At 47.5% G+C, this 16762-nt stretch overlaps 2 protein-coding genes across 2 annotated transcripts in view; both read left to right on the top strand.

Moving 5' to 3' along the window:
- The window catches only part of TAT (tyrosine aminotransferase), a 7509-nt gene extending 4540 nt beyond the window's left edge, over positions 1–2969 (top strand). The window contains exons 9-11 of the mRNA XM_009070298.1: positions 156–239; positions 1832–1930; positions 2826–2969. Of these exons, the coding sequence (XP_009068546.1) occupies positions 156–239; positions 1832–1930; positions 2826–2969 (327 nt within the window). The remainder of the gene's footprint in view (positions 1–155; positions 240–1831; positions 1931–2825) is intronic.
- A 7862-nt stretch (positions 2970–10831) lies between these two features.
- On the top strand, positions 10832–16434 carry CHST4 (carbohydrate (N-acetylglucosamine 6-O) sulfotransferase 4). The gene is made up of 2 exons (XM_009070299.1): positions 10832–11020; positions 15243–16434. Exon 2 carries the CDS (start codon positions 15256–15258, stop codon positions 16432–16434), a length of 1179 nt encoding a protein of 392 aa, XP_009068547.1. The 5' UTR covers positions 10832–11020; positions 15243–15255.
- Positions 16435–16762: the final 328 nt, after the last annotated feature.

The following is a 16762-nucleotide window of genomic DNA, read 5'->3' as shown; positions in this document are numbered from 1 at the left end:
TCAGGGCCATGGTCACCCTTGCTGTTTGCATTTGTTGGCCCTTTATTTGCAGTAGACAAACCTGTTTATAGATTCAGTCCAGAGCTTGGCTTCCATTTGCTGAGCTGCTTCCTGGAATTTCTCCTGTTTTGAAATTTCTCCTTTTTGCTTTTCAGTCCAATGCTGACCTTTGTTACGCTGCCTTATCATCTATCCCTGGCCTTCAGCCTGTCCGGCCCTCTGGAGCCATGTACCTCATGGTAAGCAAGGAGAATGACCTGGCATTTCCAGACTGCCAACACTCACACAAGCTCTCGTTGCCCGTGCTTGCCAGTGTTTCAGATTGGTGCTTGGCACTAGGTCTCTGTTACTGTGCATTTTCATGTTGCCCAGTGCTGTAGGTACATCCCTTGGGCACTTTAGCAGGCCAGAATATGTTGTTCACTGCTCACAGAGCAGAGGCTGGTACACTTCACCCACTTGCTCCTACACAGAACTCCATGACTTGTACTTTGCAAGACAATACTGTTTTACCTGGATTTAGAGCAGCTGGCAATGGGAAGCCCCTACACTACAAGGCAGATTATTATGCCTCCTGTAGAAGATGTAGCCTTTTTCATACTGGCATGTTTGTCTTCTGCCTATGGTGTTCCCTCTTTTTCTGCCTTTCCTATGCCTGTTTGTTTTAACTTTTAAGAATGTGGTGAAATTTCCTTTTTCATCTCATCCAGCTCAATTGAGACATTTATGACATTTTAACACACTTTCGATTTTATTTTTTTTTTTGTCTCATAGTGTCACGAGCTTTTTATCAGCTCTTAAAATGTGGACTCTGAACTGGAGAATACTGCAATATCAACCTCACTCACAGTTGACCCAGTTTCCAGTTTTGCCCAGAGTTACACACATCCTCTGCTCATGCTCTAATATTCTTTCGTACCTATAGCATAATACCTATTGCAGATCCTCTGCTCAGCTCTAATATTCTTTCATACCCATTGCATTTCTGCAGTATCTGAACACTCACTTTGAATTAAATCGTCTGGTAAATTTTTTTCTACTAGCTCTTTCAGAACTTCTCCATGCAAATTATCTCTCAAATTATCTGTTTAAGAATATTTTCACGAGATATTTAAAATAATCTTTGGTTATAAAGGTCAGGCTCAATGGAGTCCTGATCTAGGGAATGTCAGCCCTGCCCTGGACAGGGGTGAGGTGGAACTAGATGAGCTTTAAGGTCCCTTCCAACCCAAACTGTTCTAGGATGCTATAAATAAGTGGCCAGAATAGTGCTGTCTTTATGTGACAGATGGACAGCTGCCCTCTTTACAAATACACAACAGAAATATTTATTGAACATTGTACCATTTTCCTGTTGTTTTACCAACTGTATCATCCTACAAGCATTTATCTTTTTCATGATGCTCTAGCCTTGCTATCTTTCCTTTTTTTATACACCAAAACATTAGTTTGCCTTTTTTTTATCCATATGGACTTCTTGCATGACAGAGTTATAATGTATATGGTTCTCTCCCAAGTTCTTTTTCAATGTCATATTTATTCCTTTTCACTTCTAATTGGTTACTGCACCTTTGCCATCAGGTGTTTTTTACTCAGGTTGTGCTTAACTGAAATTCCAGCTTTATATAGATAATGAAGGCTTCTTGACAAGACCAGATTTCATTTATGTATTTCTGTTTGTGTCTTACATTCCAGTCAGCCCAAACCATGAACAAAAATTGAGGGCAGAGAGTTGCGCTTGACTGGGAAGTTGTTGGGCTATATGCATAAACAGGGACACTGCAGATAGTTTTGGTGCCCTTGATTACTATGTTAAATCCCTCTGCTGCAGGTCGAGATTGAGATGGAACATTTCCCGGAGTTTGAAAATGATGTGGAGTTCACTGAGCGACTCATCTCAGAGCAGTCTGTGTTCTGCTTGCCAGCCACGGTGAGCCTGACACTGAGAGCCTCGGGGAGCTGTGTGGCCAAAGTGTGGGGGGAGAAGCTGCAGGGTTTGATCCCTGAGCTCTCGGGACAGGCTGAGCTGTGTGTGCAGTGTCCATGGTCTGTAACGGTGTGTGTGAGCTGGCTGTCAGCTCCAGGTACTGTGTGTAGGCATGGGGTGAGGCAGTCTCTGGCTCACTAACAGCCCTCACTCAGGCTGCCAGGACCTTCCCAGCTCCAGGCCTGCTCTGTATTTCCCAAGTTGACAGAGCTATATCCACACCTCCTTGCTGAAGGTGCTCCCTCAAAGGCCCAGGACTGCTCCCACCTGTGTTCCAGTCTCCTGCCCCTGTAGGCACAAGGAAGGCTGAGAACATTGTTCCCTGTGTTCACCTCCTTCAAGCTCCACTTCCAACATTGGATATGGACAGGGCCTTAAATATTCTCCAGTCCTCTTCTTCACTAACTCCTTCCAGCCCATTCCCTGGGTCTGCATAGGCCACACAGAATCACGGAGTCACAGAATCAATCAGGTTGGAAAGAACCTCCTAGAATATCGAGTCCAGCCTATGACCTAACACTCCCATGTCAACTAGACCATGACACCAAGTGCTATGTCCAGTCTCTCCTTCAACATCTGCAGGGATGGTGACTCCACCACCTCCCTGGGCAGTCCATCCCAGTCCTTTGGTCTGTCCTCCTCACAGCATCATGTCTGCACAGATGGAGATAGGAGACTAGCTTGGAAGAGAAAAAAGCAGTCTAAGGGAGCAGGAGGCAGCCCTGTGTCCTACACTGATCGATTTCAGTTGCTGACACAGCACATAGTCCCAAGGCAGGGCTCTGAAACTGCAGCACTGCCCTAGGTAATCTGCCAGCTTCATCTTTTCTTCTTTCAGTGCTTTGAGTACCCCAACTTCTTCCGCGTGGTGATCACCGTGCCCGAGGAGATGATCCTGGAGGCCTGCAGCCGCATCCAGGAGTTCTGCGAGATGCACTACCAGGGTGCTGAGGGGGCCCAGGATCTGGAATGTGACAAGTAGCCGTAGCTGGCCTCCTGCCTCTGCCAGGCTAGACCTTGTGTGAGGCAGCAGGCAGGCAGGCAGGGCTCCTCCCAGCCAGCCCCACAGCCCGCTGCCTGCAAGCAGCCACTGTTTTGCTGCTACACTTTTTGTGCTCCACACACCCCTCAGCACTATGGGAAGAAGCAGGCACTTTTCTCTCCTCCTCCATTACAGTTTGCACACCCTGTGGCATCCAGTGCCCCTGGTCTCCACACACTCAGCACGTGCACCTGGTGTTGGTCTGTGCTGCCTATGCACTGGCTGCAGACGGGCAGGAAGCTGTTCCTGGGTCAGGCCTCACTGGCCTGTAGCTCCTGTGCTGGCCACACTGTCCCTTGGGGTCAGGAAAATGACACTGTCTTAGAGGATAAGAGAAAAGTACCCACCTCGCACTTACCTGTGTTACCTTAGGAGGCCAGAGCTCTTTATACCAAGCCCTTTGTGTGACGAAGGGAGTAAATTATTGCAACTTTTTTTATTAATAAAGATTCTGACACATCAGTCCTGCACTGTGCTCCTGTTGTGCTGGGTCAGGCTCAGTCACTGTGTGGCTCACCCCTGCTCACCCACGGTGCTGTCTGCCTGGGGCATGGTGAGAGTGAGTGCCTCAGACCCCAAAGGCACCTGCCAGCCCTGAGAGCAGGATGGGCCCTGCAAGCCTGGCACAAAGCTGTGCCCTGTTGGCTGTGGCAGCCTGGCTGTGCTCGCTGCAGAGCAGTCCTGGCTGCACCTGCTCCTTGGTCCCACACCATGTGCCCCAACAACACAGCGGGCGCTGGTGCCCACTGCTGTGGGGAGGGACTGCCCCTGGGGCCAGAGCCAGCCCTGCTGGGTGCTGGTGCCAGAGTACTCAGGGCTGGGACAGGCACACGTTTCCTGCTGTAGTGGTGACTCATGGGGTGGCACCTGTGGCTCACACTTCGTGGGGCGTCAGCGGTGCCAGGGTTACTGATTGCTGAGCACATCAGCTCCACGAAGCAATAAGGAACTGGTGACCTGGTGTGGGAGGAGATGACAATGCCCATCAGCACATGCATTCTGGTGACCTGGTCAGAAGCCGTTTCTGGAACTGACAAAGGGACAAGTTGTGGGGTGCCTCACATCATCACTTTCAGCTCTGTTCACCTGTCCTCCCGCAGAATTGGGATCCACAGGTCAAGTCTGGCTCCTCAATGATGGGAAAAGTGAGCTAGCCCTAGATTACACACTGACAAATCTACCAGGTTCTGTAGCAATTTCATTGTCTCCCCTTAGCTTGCCCAGTACAAATCTGGGTACCAGTACTCCGTTAGAGGGGAGCTGTCTCTCTGAGAATGACAGCAGTGTATGAAAAGGTCTTTGACATGTCAGCTGTCTATGCTGTATCTTTTCCTTTCAAAGAAAGCAATGCCAGATAAAAAGAGAGGGTGCATGGTACGCAGCTTCAGAGATTCCATGCCATTAGACCTCCAAATAGAGCAAAATAACCTGAGCTGCTTAAGACAAAACACTGGCAAACAATAAATAGGATGATGTGTGAAGGGTCTGTTGGGCCAGGAAACCTTAACAGCATGATGTTGCTGCACTGCTATGCTGTCTTGCACCTACTACAGCTGACAAGTTTCATCTGTTTCCTTGAACTCTTCTCCACATATCTTAGGTTCTGTGAATTTAGTCCCCATTACTAATGAACAGTAATGGGGATTACTGCTCTGTTGAGGTCGCTCTCCATTCGGGAACCCTTTTCCTTTCAGAGTCCCCTCAGAGATGTCTGTTAACATGCAAATGATCTGCAACAATTAACGTGATTCTGTTTCTTCTTGACCCAGCAGCATTTGGCCAAGGATGTTGAGAGATCCAGAGACAGGCATATATATACACCTTGTAAATCTCAGGATATTTAGATTTCTCAAGGCCACATCCTCCATTGGCATCTTTTGCAAACATAACACTTCCTTTTGACACACCTAGGTTTTCCCTGATGCAAAAGCAAACTAGCATTTAATCACAAATGTTCTAGTATCATTTTTCAGGTATTATACTCACATATGCCTTGCGTCATAGTGTGGGTGTAGCCTAGAACACCCTGCCAGCCACACAAACCAGCCTAAGGTGCTGTTTGGAGGTGCTTTGTACCAAAGAAAACCCCTTCAGCACTGAGACCAAGGAAGGAGTCAAGACATAGGTCTGAAGCTCCTCTTCTGCAGATGTTCAGACAAAAGTCTGCAGGGCTATAGTATAAGTCTCTTAGTGCTCTTATAACTGATTGCAGGAAAATAATGGAAGATTAGCGAGGAGGATTGTAAATATGTTCATGTGACTTGCAGCTGAGGCGTAGAAAAATGCATTTGTTATACTAACTGTTGTTTAGCCCTGTGTCTTTCATAAGTAGAACATCCGTGTTTAGATAACATAGGCCTGTGATCAGCTTAGCAACACTCTATTGAACATGTGTGAGACCCCTGCTCTGCTGTGGTAACAATCAGACCTCAGTGGCAAGCTATGCCTGCAGTAATCCCTGAAATACAGGTTAAAACAGCAGGTTTGGTGATCCTCTAGCATGGACTCTGTGTTGCTGGCATCCCTGTCTGCCTCGGCCTGGGTACTGCTTTGAGGGTCCTCTGGGTGATGAGGCAATGGAAATAAATGCAGTCTGCATTTCATCTGTGGTTTTGGGGATGTTCCTGCATCTTACCCATGCTGGCTTACACCAATCCTCAGCTATCCTCCCTGTCTTAGCCAGGGAGCACCAGTGGTATCCTCTGGCACAGGCTTGCAGTGTGCTTCTGCTCTTTTCTGTGCTGTCTGGACTGGCTGTGACCTACCCCAGACATGGGGACCTAGACAGGGAGGCAACCTCGTGTCTAGCACTCCTCTTGAGAATGAAGGAACTTTTCAGCTCATGGGCAAATGTCCCCAGCTTCCAAAGGGGCTGGCAGCAGGGTTCAACCCCGACAGGCAAACAGGCCCTGCAGGCAAGTGGTGCCAAATCACACCTGCCAGCAATCAGGCCATCAGCTCCCCCAGGTGCCTCGAGAGCTTGAATGCAGCCCAGCCCCTGACCCCTTCCAGGTAGCACTGGCTGCTCCCAGCAGGGCTGTAAACCAGAGAGGCCCCTAAGGATTTTCCTGCCTTTGGGCCATGGCCTTTGGCTTCAAGACCCTGTCTGCACTGGCCTGCTCTCCACCAGCATGTAGACACCTGCAGTGGGAAGATGTGGTTTGCACTGATCTGAACCCAGGATGGTTGCAAGGATGCAGTCTGTGGACAATCGTGGAGGCCCAGCTTGCCAGGGAGCTCAGGTGAGGTTTGAGGATCGTATGGGAGTGGTACTCGAGGGAAAGGTGTCTGTGCACAGATCCTCTGTAGGTGAGGGCTGGCACATAACCTCATTCTCCCAGGCTGTGCAGGTCTGTCAGAGGCCAGAGGAACTCATCTGCTCAGGTGGCATTAGCCACAACACACAGCAGAGAGAGGCACAGGCACAGATAGGTTTCCACAAGGATGAGAAGTGGCCAGGGAGCTACTATGGATGTAAGAGGAGGTGGCAGCAGTGGGCTGGGAAACAATAACTGCTTAAGGTAACTGGGAGTGATTTCACAAACCAGGATGTGAGAGGGTAGAGGAGCTCTGCAGGAAGAGGAAGGCTCAGCATGGGCAAAGTGTTGCTATTAACAGGACAGCCAAAAAAGACGCAGCCTCAGCAGGGTTCCAGTAGCTGGAAGGTACCTAAAAGCTAGAGAAGCTTAACAACTGGTCAGAGCAAAGTTGGGGTTGTATACTGGCCTTCAGCCTAGGTCCCCAGCACTGGGAGACCCTCCTGAGAGGCAGAAGCACTGGGATCTCCCTCATGTTGCTGGAAGCCCAGATCTATACCAGCCCTTTGCTTTCTCATGTATTGTCTCTAGTTTGTTTATTTTACTTGGATCAGTTCCCTGAAGCTTTGCTGGAGCAAACTGGTACTGTCAATACATCTGAATGACTTATTTCCTGGATATCTGGTAGAAGTAGTTAGTGGTAACATTGGGTTTTCTGCACTCCAGTGCATTGCATGGGCTGTGTATGCTTCAGGTCTGCTTAATGCTACTGATTCTCTCAACTCCAGACTAGCTGTTCTACTCCAAGCTTCAGTGCTTCTGCTGATTTCTGGTTTTAGACTGCCTGTGTATGTAAAGAAGGCAGAAGCTGACCAGGCAAATGGATTCAAAAGCTGCATAAATAATCTTTTCTTATTTCTAATTTTCTCTTTACTGTAATGTGTTAGTAAAGTATTATGTGACCTCATTCTCAGAGCCTTATTAACACTAGTTTCTTTCTTTCTCTCCTCTTTCTCTATTCCCCCACCACTTGATATTAGAGTGCAACATTACAATGAAGACAATAAATGATACTTCAACTGTGAGCAGGGTGAGAGAGGGAGGGGATTAGCCACTATCCTTGCTCTAGCCTATTGTAACTTGGATTTCTTATGTGCCAATACAGACAAGTCTATTTATCTCAAACTGCTTCTAAATAAAAATATGACTTTAAAACTTATCTCAGACACAAGGAAAAGGCCATAGCAACCCGAGTGCAGGAGCACACCAGCCTGTCTCATATAGGGCATCGTAGCAGTGATTTGTCCCATCTTTCATTATTCCAGAAGCCTTATGGGACAAGATCTGCTCTGGCTCAGGAAGAACTTGCTCTGACTGGAATTTAGGATAGGCATTGCACCTCTGCTCGTATGCCTTCTGGGGCTTGCCTCACTGCTGTGTTTTCTATCCATTCTCTATGAATGACAAGGTCAAGATCAACCAGGGTGACTGTATAGAGTATCCCTACCAGAAACGGCTCTTTCTGAAAGGCAGAGTTCTGCACTGCTGCCTTCATCTCTATGAAAGTGATGACATACAAGCTTCTTTTCTGCAAGGAATAGGGTTTTCCCTGTGCATTTCAAAAGTCAATAGTTTAGCAGTACTCAAATTCAAATCCGGTGGATTTGGACAGGATATCATGCATGGCCCTGTGTGAGCAGCCACATTGCAGCTTTCTGCCACACTCAATCTTCAGATTTTAGAAGAGAATGGCCCTCTCATCTCTGCCTGGAATCCTCTGTCAGTGAATAAACACTTCTGTCTTCAACGGAGGGTGCTCCCAAGGGCAGGACTTGTGAGACAGACAAGCTGATTTATTGAAGAAGAGGAGATGCAGAATGTATGAAGGCCTTTATCAGTCTCAGTCCCCTGTATGTGGCACATGGTTGTGTTCTATCTCACATGTGACAGATGGCTCCAGGATTGATGTTCCTCCTCTGACCTAGTCACGTGGGCTCCTTTCGCCATCACTTGAAAGACACAGAGGCTTCCACAGCATTATTCCCTTGAGCTGGCACAAGATGAGTTGTGTTCTACAGGGCACATAAAAGCAAATGTTAAAATCTTGTATAACTTAAAGACTGCAAATAGGGAGAAATTACTCATTCTCTCCTGATAAAAAAGAAATATGATAATACCAAATACAGTTTTTCACATGTAGGTTCAAAACAGAGCAAAGCAGTTCTTACAACATATAGCCAAACATACTGTTATTGCCAGGAAATCGTGTTGATGCTAAAAGTATTTGAGTTCAAAATATGACTGGACAAGTGAATTAAAAAAAAAAATCTAGGTGCTGTAAAATGCAAAGACAAGCTTGATCTGAACTGACGGCTTCTGTACAGTCACCTACTCACAAACATCACTCTCCACTCTTGTCACAGGCAACAGAAAGAAACAGGAACTTCCAGGGCATCACTCACTAGGTGATTATGGACACCTACATTCAGAGAGGTGAAATGTGTACTCCAGGACAGCACCTAATGAGGAAATGTTTTTCTTGTTCTCTTCCCTAGGTATGTGCTCCTGATGAAGACAGGGCAAGGGGTTAGTTAAACCTCACAGCTGAGCCGGTTTCACTGCTCTAGGTATGCCTGGTTCTCTCACCAACAATCAAAGACATGCCCTCAGGGGAGAAGTCTTCTCCAGTGTAAGTGCTGAGGAGCTACCTCTAGTCCATACTGCTGACATTACTCCTCAATCTGCTCCTGTTGCTGCTGCACTGGGTCAGGTACAGGCTACATGGGCATTTCCCAGAACTCACTAGTCTCTGAGTCCCCGGGAGGAGGGTGGAAAATAGAAATGTGGCATTCTCTGGATCAATTGTAAGAGACCTGTGTCTTTCCTGCACTGAGAACCCCAGACCAGAGCAGAGCAGAGGGGGAGAATCTTCTGCCTCATCCTGCTGCTCACACTGCTGGTGACACAGCTCAGGGCATGGTTGGTTTCTGGGCTGCCAGTGTACATGGCTGGCTTGTGTCCAGCTTCTTGTCCACCAACACCCCCAAGTCCTCCTTCTCAGGGCTGCTCTCAGTCCAATGTCCACACAGACTGTATTTGTACTTGGGATTTGTGCTTGTTTTTGCTTTGTTTCATAAAGCTTTAGAGTCAGACATACAGGGAGAATCACGTTCCTTGTTGAGGAGCCAGAGGTTTTCTCCTCCAAGTTTCACAACATGCAGGTCTTGGGAAAAACAGTGTGCCAGGACAGTGTGCCCTCCCAAGCCTTGTCTCCAGAGGAGAGCACATTCTCCTCTGTGCAACTGCTCATGCCACAGAGGCTGCCTTCTGGAAAGCTCAGCCAAATAGTTGGAACTTGGGATCTGTACCTCAGTATTCAGTATCAGTGCCAAAGGATCAGCCTGTTTTGGGCAAACTGCATACAGCTGGAACAGAAGTTTTGGTATGTTTCTGTTCATGCAGCTCTTGGCCAGGGGGGAATAATGCTTCAGGAAGAGCCACTGGAGTGGTGTGACCTTTACAAAGGTTTTGTAACACTTAATGACATACAGGTATATCCTTCCTACAGGTGCAAGGCATGGGAACACATAGCTGAAATCCAGGCTGCACAGAACACTGAATGGTTCTCTGCAGGGCCCCACTTGGACTGCTGCCAGCTTCTCACTTTGCTTCCCAGCCCAGGGTTACCAGGGCTTGACCATCTGTGTTTGCAAGGCAGCAAGTGAAAGGGAACATGGCCTACCCCATTTGCATTTTCCCTCCTGCTTGAAGGACCAGCCTTGCCCAGATTTTTGACTTCTGCTGTCTCCTATTCTCCACTTATCCTCAGAGCAGCTCAGTAAAGTCCCTGGGGACAGGGGACACCATTAAGAGAAGGTATACATCTCTCCAGATTGTGTGATGGAAATTATGAGATCTGGAATAGGAATGACCCAAAGCTATTGTCTGTGTGGTCATTTCTCTTGAACCCAGTGCTGCTCTGCTTCACTACTTCACCTGGCACAGCCCCACTGCAGCTCCAGCACCCTTGTGAATCATTAACAGGCCAAGTCCAGTAGCTCCTTTCACAGCTTCTCCTTTCACACAGTTTTCTCTCCCAGCCCCAGATGTTTCATTCAAGAAAGGCACAGACAAAGGATAGTCAAAAAGACTTTGTGTGACTCTGCATATGCTGACATGGCAAACAACCAGAGCAATGGTAGGCAAACGTACTCTATCTCTGCACTCCTGGTGGGTAAACTGGTCTTCCTGGCAACAAGGGTTCTTGTTTGTCCTTCGCACTGACACTCCACGCACAACCCTGGTCCTCCTTTTACAGGGAGCAGTCTTGGACTTGCAACAGGACTTAAAAGCATTTCTCAGTGTCCTTCATGAACTTCCTGGCTCTGCTCCTTTCCTAGTAGTGCTTGGTCATCTGTGCCCCTGCAAGAAGCTGCTCACTGCCATGCCCTGCACTCAGTGCAGGGTGGAGTCCTCTCGTTTGAGGCTGGTCAAAGTAGGCGGGCAGTGCAGAGCAGTTGTGGTGGAGCAGGGGATGGGAGGGAGCAGGCACAGGTGTAGGTAGGGGAGGAGTACATGTGTATGTGAGAGCCCAGCATGAAGGCAGAGTGCTAGTACATGAACACACAGCTCTCCGTGTGACTGCCTGGTGGTGTGTGTGCCACAGCAGCAAACGTGTGTGAGGGCAGCTTTGCTTAAATCAGGACTGGTGGTGCTTCAAGAGGACTTGTCAAGGTGAGACTTTCAACCATTTCTTGTTATCTGGTGTGGATGCTCCTGTGCCCAGAACTGTATTCACTGTTCCTGCTAGGCAGCCTGAACTGGGACATAATTTTTGTAAAACTTTGTAAACGTATGGTGCCAGAAAATTGCTACAGTGCTGCTGATGGTCTGGCTTAGAGGGTAGTTCCTGCTTTTCCAGGCTGTCTTCTCAGTGCTTCTTCTCAGGTTTTCCCACTAGTGACAGTCATGTCATCTGCTCTCCTCTGAATGGGCAGATGACTTCTAATCCTCCAGAAGTCGATGAAGCCAAACTGAAGAAGCGTTTGGAAAAACTATGAGCAACCATCAGTGCCATTAAAGACCAGTGCCTGGGGCTTCCCTGGCACCAGATCCTCTTTGCTCTATTACTGCCACTACAGCAGTGGGGAACCTGTACAGGTCTGGAGAACTACCCAGACTGGCAGAGTACTCGACCTCAGTCTGCACAGCACAAGGTGTTTTGGGCTGTGTCTCATACCCACCCCAGACATGCACAGCCTCAACAAACCTGTGCTCTGGGGACATGCTACCCGTGCTCAGGGTGGGTTTGATGGGTATGTCTCTCTTGGGCTGCTTGCTGCTTTCTGGAATGCTTGCTCTTTGCCAGGATGAAGCTTTTCCAAGGATCCTGTTTGTTTCTGGGAAAGTTTAAAACTCTGGTTTGTGTGGGTTTGGGTTTTTTGTTGCTGTTGTTGTTTTTGTTTGGTTTGGTTTTGGTTTGGTTTTGGTTTTTTTTGAGATTCCAACTGCTTGGGCAGGCACATCCCAGTCCTCTGTGTTCTCGTGTGTTTGCCATGGGAGACTAACATAGCCACACTGGATTGTTATATTTTTCAGTAGTTTCTGTACTTCATCCTTTGTGCCCTGAGATTCTTCCTGTTATTTCTGCTCTCAGTCAAATCCTGGCTCATCTCTGCCAGCAGACAGTAACATTGTGCCTTTTTCTGTTCTGCAGCTGAGATTGTCCCAACCATTTTGGGCAGATCTTTACCTGGCAATTCTGTGAGGGCTTCATATTTTCACTTTTGCAATATGGAATTAGTTGAATCACTGGTAACTCTGGATGTTTGCTGCAGGGAAAATATGTTTAAGCTTGAGACTTTTGTTTAGAAACATCCCAGCTGCCATCATTGAGAGATACAGTGGTGAAAAGGTTATGTAATTGGTATTTCTTTCATATTAGGGAATGTCTGACAGAACCTCTACCACTCTTTGCTGCTCCTCTATTCCACTTCACCAGGCACACAACTCAGTTCTTTTACCCTCTGTGGAACAGACTGGTTAGGACAACAGTCATCACTATTTTTTGCATAAGAGTGAAGAAGCTGTTGAAGCTGTGGCCTCACATGAGGTCATTTCTACCAAGAAGAGTCACAGGGATGGTCTACATACTCTGGCATGTCTAAAACATCCAGCTATCCCACCCTGATTTGATTCCAGACAAAGGCATACCCTTGCTTCCTGGAAAAAAGCTGAATCCGTTCTCAGACTATTCACATGTAGGTTTCCAGAAAACCAATTATTTCCATGGTTTTAAATCTGTCTGGATATCTTCATGCCAGTGTCCATATCTCCTCAAAAGAGATTTTTTTCAGTAGCTTCTGGCTTTAGTCCAGGAACTCTGTCAGCAGTTAGAATTATGTTATTAATGGTGCCAGATGGAAGTGATATCATCAAAGTTTGTTTGGAAGCCAGGACTTTCAGTAAACACTGCTGCATTCATTTGCAAGGAGGAAGCTGATATATGAATCATTTTTACAACAGTCTTTGTTTGCAGCTCTTCCTAGGGTTGGTCTGAATAGCAACCTGATTTAGCTTTCTGTCAGACCTGAACACTAGAGGCCATTTGTGTAATCCAAAAAGTCAGTGGGCTTCTTGTCCAGGAGAGTAGAAGCATGTGGTCCCTCACTAAATGCCCAGCCCCAGCCTTGTAAGATGCTACTAAAGTAAAATTCATATTGTGGTGGCACTTACTGGCAACAACCAGACTTACCCATTGGGCTGGGTATTGTCCCGGCTCTGAGAAATTATAATTGCTGCTTTATAAACCCTAAGCTCAAAACAAATGCCCAGCAAGTAGATTAGATAAACAAGCTGATTTATGCACATATATTGGAGGGAGACATGAATGCTCTTCCTAGTTGGTTGACAGCAGTGAATGTACCTGAAAATCTAAAACATCAGTGCTAGAGTAACTGGAATCATGGGAGGAGACACTCCCATGCAAATCAGCCTGAAAGTTTCACTGCAGTGGAAATTCGAGGCAGGGCATGAGGAGGTGGTTAGGGAAACCTTGGGAATGTTCACACCTACTGTGGACCCAGAGGATGGTGTGGTAAGCAGGTAGCAAGGAAGCACTGTCTGCACTGCAGTTGGTTGGCTCACACTTGGTAGTGGGGCTGCTACTCTGTGTGGGCATGGCTGCCTGAATCCTGGCTAACCCTGGGCTGCACAAAAGCAGTAAGGATGTGGGCTCTGATGCTGCTGTTGCCCAGGAGGACTTGCATCTCGCCCTGCAGCCCCGAAGGCCCTGCTCTCTCTGTCCTGTCTGGCTGTGGATGTACCTGGAAGGACTGACCATGATTTAGAACCTGTAAGAAGTTTTAATTTTAGTTCACCTAAATGTGAAGGAATTGCACTGGCAAGAGAGGTGGATTTTGTCCCTGGGGATGGCCAATGCTGCAGGAACCCACCTGTGTTCAAGGCACAGTCAGGCCCCGCAGGGGAAGGGAAGGAGAACACACATGACAGGAGCAGTTGGCAGAGCAAGCTTCAAAGGACTTTGTAAAAATTAAGTGAATCCTTTCTGCCTCAGATCCCATCTCTGATGATGTACTTACTTCAGATTCCTATGCCAGCTGGTACTCAGGCTATGAATTGTCCCCAGGCAGCACAATAGACATTTTCCAATAACTCAGTCATTCTCAACAGGCAGAACAGAGCTTCAGTGTGAGAAACAAGGAGTCAGCTTTGGGCAGAGCTTTGACTGGCATGTTCTATTGTACCTCTTCTCATAAAAGTCCCATGAGGAGAGGCTGAGGGAGCTGGGGTTGTTCAGCCTGGAGAAGAGGGGGCTCAGGGGAGACCTTATCACCCTCTACAACTCCCTGAAAGGAGGTTGGAGTCAGGTGGGGGTTGGTCTCTTCTCCCAGGCAACCAGCAGGAGGACAAGAGGGCACAGACTCAAGCTCTGCCAGGGGAGGTTTAGGTTGGATATTAAGAAGAGATTTTTTTATGGAAAGAGTAATCAGGCATTGGAATGGGCTGCCTGGGGAGGTGGTGGATTCACCATTCCTGGAGGTTTTCAAGATGAGACAGGACGTGGCACTTAGTGCCATGGCCTAGTAACCATGGCTGGACTGGACTCGATGATCTTTGAGGTCTCTTCCAACCTGGTTGATTCTATTCTATTCTATGAAAAGATCTATGGGATGAGTGGGGATGGAGGGAGGGGTAGCAGGAGAGTCTTTTAAAAGGAGTTAGGCTAAGAAAGGTGTTAGTAGGCAGGTAAGCAGGTAAGCCTGCCTACACAAAGATGGATGAGATACACCCTTGTGGGCCTTTCTAGCAAAATTGTCTAGGATGCTCTGTCTCTGGAGAAGATATTGTTGTGCTTAGACTGATTACCAACTTCCTTCAGTATGTGAGTTTTTGCCTGTGGTGACAGTGTTTCCTGAAATTTCAAAAAGAATATAATCAAAACAAATGGAAACCTACATTGTATATTTACAGCATTTTGACATAAAAGTTATTGGAAATGGTGGTCAGAGCAGGTGTTTAAAAGTAACAGTGTGGAACTGTTGACTTCTCCACAAAATGTGAGCTTTTGCATTTTTCCTTCATAAAAATTGCCAGGATCATGTCTGCAGGAATTGTGTACATGAAGTACATATTTGTGTATACAGACTTTTTTCAATGCACTCAACCAGCTTTTAAACCTTGATAAAATGCAGACAAACTTTTCAGTATCATCCAAGACTGCCTTAGAACAGCCTACTGACAAACTGCTTTTGTTGCAGCCCCTGCAGTACTTCTGTCCTTAACTAAAACACCTTGTGCAGTGGTTGTCACAGTGTCACTGGTAGTGTGGCAGCTTCCCAAATCCTGTGCCTGCAGAGAGATTTGCAGGAGCCTGATGCACCACATCCTGCCTGCATCTTGATCTGGTGATGCTGAACTTCCTCTGTCTCTGCAGGTCCCTTGCAACCATGCTGAAGTCTAGAAGAGTGCAGGTGCTCCTGATTCTGATAGTTCTGTCCTTCCTTCTGATCCACTTCCTACCCTGCAGCAACAACGCCCCCATGGAAGAAAAACCTTCTCCAGTCCACATCCTCATTCTGTCCTCCTGGCGGTCAGGATCTTCCTTCACTGGACAAATCTTCAGCCAGCACCCCAGCGTCTTCTACCTGATGGAGCCTGCGTGGCATGTGTGGGTTAAGATGTACCAGAACAGTGCCAAAGTCTTGCACATGGCAGTGCGGGACCTGGTCAGGTCGGTTTTTCTGTGTGACATGTCTGTGTTTGATGCTTACATGTCTAGCCAGAAGAAAAAGTCTGATTTATTTCAGTGGGAGACAAGCCGAGCCTTGTGCTCCCCCCCTGCCTGTGACTCGTTCAGTCGCAGTGACATAATCACTGCAGGCAATTGCAAGACAATCTGTGGCAAGTATCCATTCAGCAAGGTGGAGGAAGCCTGTAAAACCTATAGCCATGTTGCTGTCAAGGAGGTTCGGTTCTTTGACCTGAAAGTTCTCTACCCTCTTCTCACTGATCCGTCCTTGAACCTCAAAATCATCCACTTGGTACGTGATCCTCGGGCTGTGTTCAGGTCCCGCGAGAAGACAGTGGCAGACCTGAAACGTGACAGTAACATTGTGGTGGGGGCTCAGAGGACAAAGGGAGAAATGGGGCCCTACAACGCAATGCAAATAATCTGCAAAAGCCATGTGGAGATTTACAAGGCAGGAAGTCAGGCCATTCCCAGCTTCCTGAAAGACCGGTACCTGCTCATTCGCTATGAAGACATTGTCAGGGACCCTCTAGCAAGGGCTGCTCAGATGTACAAGTTTGCAGAACTCCATTTCACACCCGAACTTCAGAAGTGGGTTCACAACATCACCCATGGGAAGGGTCATGGTGCACAGGCCTTTGACATTGGGTCCAGAGATGCGTTGAGAGTATCCCAGGCCTGGAGGAATACACTGCCCTACCATAAGATAGAAAAAGTTCAAAATGTGTGCAAGGATGCGATGGACCTGCTGGGCTATCGGCTCCTTCAGTCTGAAGAAGAGCAGAAAAATATGTCTCTGGATCTTTTGCTTGCCCAGAATTCCTCCGAGTATCAAATTCCAAAGGCAGAAAAGCTGATCTCTGTACCTACTCTCTGAAGGCTGCAGAATGCACAACTATTCACCAGAGCAAAAGAGGACAGAGGTGCAGGCACGGAAGTGCAAGAATATTTGCATGGATGCAAGGACAAGTAACACAGGAACCCCAACTGCAGTCACAAGAGCTCTCAGCAGCACAGGGTCACTCTCCAAGGCCCCTGGAGGCTCAGCCACAATGGAGGCTGAAGGAATGCAAGTTTGTTTTCCAAATTATGTAGGTTGGAGCATACAGAATGCCAAAGGAGTGGAACCAGATAGCAGAGCACAAACTCCTCACAGACCACAACTAAATACTAGGGAAAATGCATGGAGCAATTGCACTGCAAAG

Source organism: Acanthisitta chloris, unplaced genomic scaffold (assembly GCF_000695815.1).
Source record: "Acanthisitta chloris isolate BGI_N310 unplaced genomic scaffold, ASM69581v1 scaffold33462, whole genome shotgun sequence".
Lineage (NCBI taxonomy): Eukaryota > Metazoa > Chordata > Aves > Passeriformes > Acanthisittidae > Acanthisitta > Acanthisitta chloris.
This window is presented reverse-complemented; position numbering and strand designations above follow the sequence as displayed.